The sequence below is a fragment of the Sinocyclocheilus grahami genome, unplaced genomic scaffold (assembly GCF_001515645.1).
Source record: "Sinocyclocheilus grahami isolate Dianchi unplaced genomic scaffold, SAMN03320097.WGS_v1.1 scaffold137.1, whole genome shotgun sequence".
NCBI lineage: Eukaryota > Metazoa > Chordata > Actinopteri > Cypriniformes > Cyprinidae > Sinocyclocheilus > Sinocyclocheilus grahami.
Window position 1 is genome coordinate 1368007 of NW_015505316.1, and position 11935 is coordinate 1379941.

The 11935-nt window shown below is 37.8% G+C and overlaps 1 protein-coding gene across 1 annotated transcript in view; it reads right to left on the minus strand.

Moving 5' to 3' along the window:
- Positions 1–3238: 3238 nt before the first annotated feature.
- Positions 3239–11935, minus strand: part of LOC107591126 (kelch-like protein 17) — a 10979-nt gene continuing 2282 nt past the window's right edge. The window contains exons 3-11 of the mRNA XM_016280167.1: positions 10845–11066; positions 7338–7454; positions 6941–7154; positions 6709–6853; positions 5968–6135; positions 5687–5775; positions 5486–5559; positions 5198–5379; positions 3239–4512 (exon numbers count right to left, since the gene is read on the minus strand). Of these exons, the coding sequence (XP_016135653.1) occupies positions 4284–4512; positions 5198–5379; positions 5486–5559; positions 5687–5775; positions 5968–6135; positions 6709–6853; positions 6941–7154; positions 7338–7454; positions 10845–11066 (1440 nt within the window). The 3' untranslated portion in view covers positions 3239–4283. The remainder of the gene's footprint in view (positions 4513–5197; positions 5380–5485; positions 5560–5686; positions 5776–5967; positions 6136–6708; positions 6854–6940; positions 7155–7337; positions 7455–10844; positions 11067–11935) is intronic.

Consider the following 11935-nt stretch of genomic DNA (forward strand, 5'->3'; position numbering starts at 1 on the left):
TTTTTTTTTTTAAAGAAATTAATACTTTTATTCAGGAAGGACACATTAAATTAATCAAAGGTGACAGTAAAGACATTCATAATGTTACAGAAAATTTCAGAAATAAAGGTTTCTACAAAATATTAAGCAGCACATCTGTTTTCATAATTGATAATAATAAGAAATGTTTCTTGAGCAGCAAATCGGCATATTAGAATGATTTCTGGAGGATCATGTGACACTGAAGATTGGAGTAAAGGCTGCCTGCCATCACAGGAATACAATATTAAAATGCAAAAGATTTTTAAGGTTTTTTTTTAAGTTTTAAAATTCAATACAATTTTACAATATTACTGTTTTGCTGTATTTTTGATCAAATAAAAAAAACACCTGGGTGAGAATAAGCGATGTCTTTAAAAAAAAAACATAACATTTCACATCATAAATGAATATAAAATCTGTAATAATTATCATACTTAAGCTCACCATGCATTTATTTGCACAAAAATACAGTAAAACAGTAATGCTATTACAATTTAAAATAACTGTGTTTAAATAGCTTTGACGGCAAAGCTGTATTTTCAACAGCCATTACTCCAGCCTTTAGTTTAGTGTCACATGATCTTTCAGAAATCATTCCAATATGCTGATTTGCTGCTCAAATAAAATTTCTTATCATTATCAGTGTTGAAAACAACTTAACATTTTTGTGGAAACCATGATACATTTTTTCAGGATTCTTTGATGAATAGAAAGCTCTGAAAACAGCATTTATTCATCAATTTAATGCATCCTTGCTGAAAAAAGTATTAATTTCTTAGGGGAAAAAAACAACAACCTTACCCCTAACTTTTGAATGGTAAAGAAAATTTAAAAGTACAAATTCTTATATAGTGTGTATCTAATATGATTCAAAAAGCTAGCAGAGGTTGGTTTACGGTGACTGGGTATATAGCCGCTGGACAGACACTGGGACCGTGTTAGAGTCTCCTCTGCTGTACAGCTATGCCTCCAGCTGCTTTTCCAGGCTGTAAACTCATCAAGGTCCCTCATATCAGTGCTCTCCAGGGCTCGGGACATGCGCAGTGGCTTGCAACAGAGCCCCCAGCCCCCTACCCTCATTAACAGAGCTGCCTAACAACAGACGGCTACGAGGGGAATACACAAACACAGATGCTAAAATAACTGAGGACAATACTGCAGTCCTGAAATGAATCTTCTACTTAAAGCAAACGCTAACGTACATCATATCAGATGTACTGCCCAAATGTGTCTGTACATGTGCGTAAGCGTACAGCACAGGTGTTCGTGCCGTGAAGCTGAGGTCACGGTGGGTAAAGCGAGAGTGCTCAGCTGTTTGCTTACATCAGTCAGAAAGCAAAACTCTAATGGGCTCAGTTTTGGAGGGTCTTGCACTTAATCCAAATATCATTTTGTTTATTAAAGGGACAGATCACCTAGTAATTCAATTCTGTCATTATTTACTCACCCTCTGGTCGTCTTTATGGTGTTTAAGCTAAAAAGGAGATGTTTAGTAGAATGTCCAAGCTGCTCTTTTCCATACAGTAAGTGGATGGTGCCCAGTCCAGACATTAAGCAACATTAAACTACTCCATACAACTCATGCACTCCTGAAACCATTTGTGAGAAGAAACTGAGGTTTTAAATAAAAAATCTTGCTTGACAGCTTTGGTCACCATTCAATTTCATTGTAAGCAGCTTGAATATTCTGGAATGAATCCTTTTATTTTCTACTGAAGTAAGTCATTCAGATTTTATAACACATGAGGGTGAGTAAACAATGACAGAATTGTATTCTTTTAACTCTTTGCGCCATTACATTAAATTTTTTAACATGTAACTTGCACAAATGCTAATACATGAACCCAGTAGCACCTTCTTCTGATATTAGTTTGTTCAAAAATGAAAACTTTATCATCCTTTACTGTTGTTTCAAACTTGTATTATTATTTATTTGTTTTCTCCTGTGGAACATGAAAGATGATATTTTGAGAAAGTTTTTGGTTTTTCTTTTGTCAATAGGCACAAAAACTCTTTGGTTACCAACATTCTTTAAAATATCCTTTGTGTTCTGCCGAAGAAAGTCAGTCATACAGGTTTGGAATGGCATGAGGGCAACAATCTTTATTTTTGGGTGAACTATTTCTTTATTAACGTGTCAAAATAATTGTTCAAATGAGATTAAACTCAAATTCCACCTGAAAACAGCTTTATTTCATTTACAGTAGTGTTTTGATTTTATACAGCAGTATATTGCTCCATTTGACAGTAGTGCAAAAAAATCATGTTTGTTCTTAAATATAGCAAAACATAAACGGCACAATATAAATAACACATTCGACAACATTACAATCCAAAAAGAAAGCCACAGTTACATTGACATTGCACAAAGTTTCAGGATATTTGGTTATATACATATACTGTAATTCCTTTCTGTGGGGTTGTGGTCCTGTGGCGTTATGTATGTATGGTCAAAGTGCAGGATGCTTCACCTCTACAGAAACACACATACACAGCACTCTGATCTCCCTAGACACAAACTTATACTGCCCTTAAACAAGTTTCTCTGAATTAACAAATTCCTTTAAAAAAAGGAAACAAAATCCTAACTTCTCAGAAGTTTTGAAATCATATAATACTATGCTACATTTTAAAACCGATGTAAAATGGCAGAGAGCAGGACTGACTTAAAGGTATAGTTCCCCAAAAATGAAAATCATTTACTCAGCCTTATGTCATTTCAAAACTTATTGTTCTCTTAAAAAATAAGATATTTAGCAGAATGTCCAAGCTGCTCTTTTCTCATACAACTGTCTTTATTCCCATCTACTTCAAATTGTACAGACAATTCTTCTAAATATATTCCTTTGTGTTCTACCTAATAAAGAACGAATTTTGGGGGAACTATCCGTTGTTGTGGGGTGATCTGTGCTCTCATCAGATAAACTAATTACTCACCATTCATCTACCCATCTGAGGTAATATGCATTGGTAGTGGCCGTTACCAATGACATCACAACACAACACATACTATCTACATCCATCAAGCTGTCAAATCTGACAGCCCTGGCAAATAAACAAAGTTTTGAAAATGCAATACACATTGACATGGTTTACTAACTAAAGACTTGCGGCAAAATCCAAATAAATGTGACATACAACATATAGGAGCTTATAATAGCCGAGTTACTCACATTGAAGGGCTTGATATTAAAGTGTCAGTGTTACTGATTACCCGTTGAATCAGAATTGGTTCTGAGCACCTTTCACCCTTTCGAAAACATGAGAAATGAGAAAGTGCAGCTTTAATCAATGTCACAGCTAGTTTTAGGTATGGCTATAGTCTTTATTAAAAAGACATTTCTCCTGCTTAGTGGTATAGATGTGTCATATTAGTAAAGTTTGTACTTTTGTAAGGCTTGAAATACATGACTGTAGAAAACAAACCAAACATGTCCGTTAGATATAACACTAAATGCCTGTTCTTCCTAAATCTCACATTTCATACCAAACACCAGTGCTTCTATGATATGTACGTAGTATGTATGTCCATTAGTACGTTAAAACTATATTTCCCCTCTTAAGTCAGAGGTGGTCTTTGAAACATCTCTGAAATAGTGTCATATGTTTTTATATTACATTTAATAAATAAATAGGAAAATAAGTGAAACATATATTATGTTGTCAACATGATCTGACACACTCAGGTGTAGAGTACTGTAGTGTAGAATCCAGCCACCGTTTTGTGTGAATTTTCTGCTTCTAAATGTCCATGCGCATCTGTGGTGAGACTGGGCAGCATTGCACATTACTACCACCTAGTGTGGCACAGCAGCACTACAATATTATTTCCTGCCAGGACAAAATTTCTGTAAACATGCGTGGCGGAACCTGTCAAGAGCTACATTCCTAAAGTTTTTCATTCTTTTTTGTTTTGTTTAATATATTATTTCTTAATATTTCAAAAAAGAATCGTAAACATAAATATACATTTAGATATACATCATACACAAAGTGACCGCAAAATGGCAGAGCAACATTATTTTGCACTTTCAAGCACTGGGGTTTATAGGGTGAGAGTTGTGGAGGCTTAAAGTGTGTGTTTTTTCTTTTAATCCTTTTTTTTTACCCTCATGATCTGCAGAATGCTGCAGTGTTCCTCCAGGCAGAAGGAGGGCACTGTGGCCCACGAAACACTCCTCGTCTGATGCTCAAACTGAGCAGTTGCGCCTCTTGGCCACACAGGGCAGGCCGCTGGAGCTAAGCCGGGTCTTTACCCTTTGTCAAAGACTGGTGGAGGAGACGGAAAGAGTGGGAGAGGACGGAGGAGGAAAGTTGAGGAGCTCCAGAACGGCGACTCCAACGCTGCTACGGCGCGTGAACATACACGACGCCGCCACCCATTTATTGCTACGAGGGTTGTACTTTTCTATGGAATTGAGACTAGAGCTGCCGTCATTGCCTCCAACCGCATATAGCCAGCCATCCATAGCGACCAGGTCATGGGTGCTCCTGAAGATCAAGAGAAGAGATGGTCCATTAGGAACGGAATGATTTTTTGCAATTTTGTTGGTTAACTCAAAAATTTAAATTCTGTCATTAATTACTCACCCTCATGTCGTTGCAAACCTGTTAAGACCTTCGTTCATCTTCGGAACACAAATGAAGGTATTTTTGATGAAATTCAAGAGCTTTCTGACCCTGCAGACAACAACGCACCTAAGGCAGTAAGGACTTCGTTAAAATAGCCCATGTGACATCAGTGGTTCAACCGTAACGTTATGAAGCTACGAGAATACTTTTCAATTCAACAATTTCTTCTCTTCTGTGTCAGTCTTCTAAGCTTGTTCACAACAGAACCTTGACACATGTCTGTGACACAGAATAGAAGAAATTGAAGTCATTATTTTTGTTTTCTTTGCACACAAATTCTCGTAGTTTCATAACATTACCGTTGAACCACTAATGTCACATGGACTATTTTAACGATGTCCTTAGTATCTTTCTGGGCCTTGAACGTGGTAGTTGCATTGCTGTATATGCAAGGTCAGAAAGCTCTAGGATTTCATCAAAAATATCTAGTGTTCCGAAGATGAATGGTCTTATGGGTTTGGAATTACATGAGGGTGAGTAATTAATGACAGAATTTTTGGGTGAACTATCCCTTTAAACAAACGCTTGAAGATCACTGTCAAACCTGCGGATGTTCATTGGGGCCACTCCCTCCCAGGTGTTGGTTTTCGGATTATATCGTTCCACTGAATTTAGGCAGCTGGTACCATCATTGCCCCCCGCAACATAAAGCATGCCCTCCAATACAGCAACTCCTGCGCTGCTCCTCCTGCTCAGCATGTTGGCAATGGCAGTCCAGACATTACTCTAAAAATAAAAAAACATCCTTCGTAATTTATTTAACCATGGAGAGAAAACATAAAACACACCCCGGAGATGTTTACAACATGTCAGAGAGACATGTGTCACCTACCTGAGGGTCGTACTTTTCTACTGTTGCTAAGTGTGAGGAGCTGTCATACCCACCGACCGCGTACAAACTGCCATCTAATAGAAGAAATAGGAGAAACGGGTTCATGTTTGCTGTTCAATTTCAAACTGCTTAAGATATAGAGGAAGTGCTTTTACATTTGCTCTTTACATTTATTAGTACATTAGTATTACATATTTCTACCTAATGTGGCCACTCTAACGTATCTCCTCCTGGTGCTCATGGCAGCGATGGAAGTCCAGGTACTGGTCAGAGGGTCATACCTCTCCGCACTGCAGACAAAATCAAACAGAGAGTCTTATCAGAGATTTTAAAAAACATTTTTTATTTTTAATATATACAAATATATTTTAGATACTTTTTATTATAAAATTATATTTAATTTCACAGACATTTTAGATTTACATTAAATGCTTTTTATAACTTTATTATACTTTTCACATTTGTTTGTCTAGATAGCATACCTGTTGAGACAAGAAGCACCATCGTACCCTCCTGCTGCATACAGCAGCCCATGCAGGACCGCCACACCTAAACAGCTCCTCCTCGTTCCCATAGACACCTCAGGTTGCCACGCATTAGTTACAGGGTCATATGACTCTACAGTAGCCAAATCAGAAGTGCCATCATACCTGGTTTGGGAAAAGCAAAAGAGAGACAAAGATGAACAATAGATCTTTCACATGTGTTTTTGTATATATTGCGTCTTTATTATGCAAGTAAAGACAAGACCGTCATCATTCACAGAAATTCATTAGTCAACAGCTGACACATTTCCTAACCAATCTTAGGTAACATCTTGATTGCTTCAGCAAGGTAATCTTAAGAAAATAATGTGGCTTTCTGAACATTCTGTTCCTTTTGTAATGTAATAAATCAAATCTGGATGTGTGGCCTTGGCTGCTGTGTTGCATCTTGCAGTTTTTTTTCAGCATTGTGCATTATGGGTGCTGCATTTTAAAGATGCTGTATCAAGTTAAAGACTGTTCAACTTCTATGGAAGCCCATTTCTGCCACGTAAGAAAAAAACCAGGTAAATGCCAAGTTTGACCATTTTTATGCAAAAGCAGGAGAGACACGCACATTGATGCCTCAAAACTTAAAAAGTCCGCAATACAAGGGTCTCTACCACTTTAGTTTGCCGTTATAAAAGGAAAAAAACAGTTGATTTAATTGGCAAAAATTAGGCTTTTGGGTCTGCGTACCCTCCCACAGCGTAGAGCTTGTTTCCAATAGCAGCCACTCCGACTCGTGCCCGCCGCGTCGACATGGATGCAACCATGTGCCAGCGGTCTGTCCTGGTGTCATAGGCCTCACAGTCTCCATGAATGGCAAAAAGACTGCCCCCACCTGAAAGACATTTAGCATTTAAATCAACCCACCAACCCACTGACATATGTGCATGTGTTTTATGTGCTCTTGTCCTGATTTACAGACCTACAGCAAAGAGCACCGGACTGGCTCCCTCGCAGCGGCGCGGTCGGGTGCGGCTGTTACTGAGAACACCCCTCTGCTCGGGCATCAAGTGATACTTCAGTGCCTCGATCAGCAGGTCTTTGCACTCGGAGTGGTGACGCACCAGCAGCTCCGTATCCACATTACTCATCAGGAAGTCTCGTGTCAGCAGGGGCAGACGCACACACTTCATCAGCTGAAGACATGGATGGAAAGAGTGAGAGGTAAGACGTGTGTGTAAAAAGGATTAAAAAAAGCAAAGGAAGGGAACAGAGAAACGAGTATCGAGTTGCAGAGACATAATCCTTTATAAGCATTAATCCTGTGATTTACTGTGATGTTGCTAAAAGCGCAGTTTGACAGGAGGAATCATACCCACCCGGGGCACATGCTGCCTCCGCCCATCGATGTCATGCTTGACCCAGCTCAGCACAGCCCTGTACACCTCCTCCTCTGATGGGACATTCAGGTTATCACTAGAAATCAGATCCAGCACCTGCAGAAATCACAAGAAAGGGTTCATAACCGATCTTAAAACTAAAGGAGTGGTATGGTTTCAGTTGGACTAAAGTGTTTGCATAACTTAAAGACAAATTGCTGTTTTAATCTGAATGACGAGCATTTAAACATCGGACAGATGTGCTCAGTTTGAGTCCGAGCGCATCGTGTTCTGCACAGAATGTCAAAAAACAGATCTCTGTTTGAAAAAGAGCTTGTTTAAAGTCAATATTACATTGATCAACACTGACTATACAGTATAATTTCACCAATTCTCTATTCAGTAGACAATTGAAATATTTAAAAAAAATCATTGGAACCTTTGTTATTGCACAGTCACATAAATGAAAAGAAAGTTTGTGTAATCATAAAAAATAAATTTAAAATATATAAATTTTGTAAATACATATACACACACACACACTACCATTCACTTTTTTGTGGTCTGCAAGATTTTTAAAATCTCCTGTAATGCAAATTATCAGCAGCCATTATTCCAGTCTTCAGTGTCACACGATCCTTCAAAAACGCTGATTGGTGCTCAAAATGCACAGTAACATTTCTTGTTATTAATGTTAAAAACAGTTGAGCTGCTTAATATTTTTGTGGAAAACAAGAAAATGTTTTCAGTATTCGTTGATGAATAAACGTTCCAAATAACAGCTTTTATCATTTATTAGAAAAATACATTTTTGTAAAAAAATAAATAATGATAATTTAGTTATATATATATATATTAGCACTGTCAAACAGTTAATCCAAAATAAATGTTTTTGTTTACATAATGTGTGTGTACTGTGTATATTTATTATTTATATATAAATACACACACGCATGTATACATTTAAGAAAAATATGTTATGTTTATAAAAATATTTATATATAATATCAGTTATATTAATATAAATATATACATGGAAATATTGGAAATGTGTGTGTATTTATAGATACATAAATATACACAGTATACACATATATAAATAAAAACGTTTATTTTGGATGCGACAGCACACATATATATAGTGCAAAAAAACAGCCTAGTTATAGTAAGACTTCTTTTCAAAACATTGCTGCGTTTGCTTGTGTTTACTTTACGCTAACATGTCAGCTTCTGGGTTAACCAATAGTGCTGAGCGAGTGTTTAGAATAAACAATGGCAGACGGGTAGGTGGGGGAGGAAAGGCTGATAAAAGTGTTTGGGAAACAGTTATCACTGTTTTTCCAATTTCATTTGCTGCTGTTAGTGATGCAAAAATTGCACACATTAGCTTTCTTTTTTTTGTGTTGTGATATAAGACTTTATGATAGACCATTACACTATCATCTAGTCTACACTTGCAAAAGCACTATAGTCACAGACTGTTTGTTTATTTGGGGCAGAAGCCACAGTTAACATGGCTACAAGCATTTCCCAGGTCTTCGGAGTTAAATACGGGGCCAATGGGAACCTCCAGCCTGCAACAGCTGTTAAGAGTGAGAAAAAAAATCAGAGAGCGAGAGAGAATGGTGGTCTATGTCATCAGCAACCTCTTCCTAATGGTTCGCTCCAATCAGTGTCTAAACAGCAGGGGGATTTCATAGAATCACGCAACCTTTCAAAGCACAGAGATACTAATACCACTTTTCTGCGAAGAGAGCAGATTAGGGCTGATGAAATTAGTGTTGTATGAGAGCAGGAGCTGCTTTCTGCTGATTCGCTGTCTCAGCTTCTCACTGACGTGCTGTTTTCGCCGTGTATTTGAGCGGATGATTGACACTGTATTGAAGGTGCTGACGCAGAGAGCACTTATATCAGTGTCACCGTGGGGCAATTCAGACATTTTAGCTTTTGCGAGTCGAAGAAGAGGTCAAGGTTTGGCTGATTAGCATTGTCCAGTTAGCTCCTGCTGATAGATGCTATATCTATATTATCTGGGGCCAAAAACATCTCTCTGCTTTCACAGCCATGTTCCTGTGTACAGTGGCGGCTCGTCGGGGGAGGCACAGCTTCCCCAAAATGTTGAGGTGAAAATGGGAGGAGGACGATTTAATGTTAATACAATTCATTACAGTTCATGTCTCAGAATGTGCATTTTTTGTTTGTAATTTCACAGCTGTAATACCATAACATGTTAATGAAGTTGGAAAGAGCTACTTTTCTATCGCGAATGTGCCGAATCTGCTGATGTAATTAAACCGCTAATGATAGAGAAGGGTAGGGGGAGGCCGAGGGAGAGCTGAGCTCTCGTGTCTCTGTTGGTAAAAAAAATTAGCCAATCACCATCGAGTGTTCACTTTCAGCACTGAGGAGTGTTGAGAAAATAAACCTTGAATTGGAGGCTAGCCTCCCTTCTGGTATATAAACCAATCATCATAGAGACGTAAATTACGTGATAATAGTTTGAACGTCTCCCGCTGTGCTGATAATGTACCAAGTACTTATGATGAGTAGCGATATTGAGTATTTGATCGCCAACAGATTTACCAAGCTGTCATTCAAACAGTATATATACAAATTAAAAATAAAGGGAGAACACGCCTAAGCTGGATATAGGCTACAGCAGTCAGCTTAATTAAATGGCGCAACAGGCAGCTCTCTTTTAACACAGCCTTTTAAGAAGGGATGGATGTTTGCTTCAAATGATAGGCCAGGTAAGTGAAGTTATATTATCTTGCTGTATGCGTGTCGTTTTCTTTAAGTGTTCTAACTAAAAGCAACCAAAAAGTCATTTTAAAGTGGTTAAGCAAATAATAATAATAATTGGCAGGGATCCCCAGACCAATAAAGTGCCTCCTCTATTTTAAAACCCACAAGCTGCCACTGCCTGTGTATGCTGACTGAATAAAATTTTTTTTTGAGCAATATGTAAAAGGCTAATATTTCATTATGATACTGTAATACTAGGGCTGCACGATTAATCGAATGCGATTGTCATGCGCATTTTGATAGTAACGCCGGTTCTGTAATCAGCAGGAAATCATCATCACATGCTTTCAGATGGAGCAGAATTTACTACACATAGCCGTAGTTCACTGACAAGTTACGCTAAAAAATAAAAATCGCTGACGATTTTATTGCGCCATTATGAAATCGAAGATATCGTTTACGATAATGACAGCTGTTTGCATAGCTTCTCAGTGAACTACGGCTCTGTGAAGTAAATGCTGCTCCATCTGAAAGCATGTGAAAATACCACATTTAATAACATCATACACACTTCATAACGTCAGTCGAGTGTTTGAAATAAATCCTTCTGTGAGATGATGTGGCTTCTTACATAGAATAAGGCACGCAACATATTTCATAGTATTTAAGCAGTGAAGATATAATAACACTGAAAATGATGACAATGATTTTCGTGTGAACTATGCATTTAACTACATTACTGTCCTAAAGCAGATGGCTCACCTGTTTGAGAGGTAGCAGCATAAACTCCTCAGTCTTCGATACCTCTACAAAGTGCTGCAGGACATACTTATGGGCCGACTTGAGAAGGTCGCTGCAGGAGTGAGTGTCTGCAAAGCCACGGATGCCCAGGCAGTTTGAGGGGTCCAGCTGGCTGAGAAGGAATTTGCAGCAGGCATCTCTCACTCCGTTGAGCTGCAGGAGACTAGCTGCAGGCAACAGGGTCTGCTCGAGATTTAGACAAGATACAGTGGGTGAAATGATAAATAAAGTAAGTGAATCTTTAACATCATTAGGCTTTCTTAAGTTGCGGTCACATTAACCGAGTTTGCTTACAAAATTTTGTGATCGAAAATCAGTCATTTCAATAATATCCCACACAATCGGGAGTTTCGCATGAGTGCAAAAATGTCCCTCATGTAGATTTCACAGATGCATTAACCAAGAGAAAGCTGCTTGATTCGAAAGTTTTTACATTGCTACACTACTGACAACAGACTTTTTCACAAAATTTTACTAAAAATTTTGCTTATGTGACCACACCATAAGGTCAATTTCTTGTAAAATAACCGCCACATAAACTACCAGTCAAAAGTTTTTGAACATTAAGATTTTTAATGTTTTTTAAAGAATTCTCTTTTGCTCACCAAGCCTGCATTTATTTGATCCAAAATACAGCAAAAGCAGTAATGTGAAATATTTTTACTATTTAAAATAACTGCTATTAGTACCTCACAAAGCAATTTATTCTTGTGATCAAAGCTAAATTTTGGTATCATTACTCCAGTCTTCAGTGTTACATAATCCTTCAGAAATCATTGCTGATTTTATGCTTAAAAAACAGTTCTTATTATTATCAATGTTGAAAACAGTGGTGCTGCTTAACATTTTAGGCTTGGTAAGCAGAAGAGACTTCTTTAAAAAGCATTAAAAACCATACTGTTCAAAAACTTTTGACTGGTAGTGTATGCATATGCTCTTTCGAAACAGGACGATGCAAGATGCAAATTGTTTGCACAAACCGTCTGAACATCCCATCTTGGTAGTACCTCACAAAGCAAACAGGGTTTTTGTGGCTTTGTTGTAAAAATAAG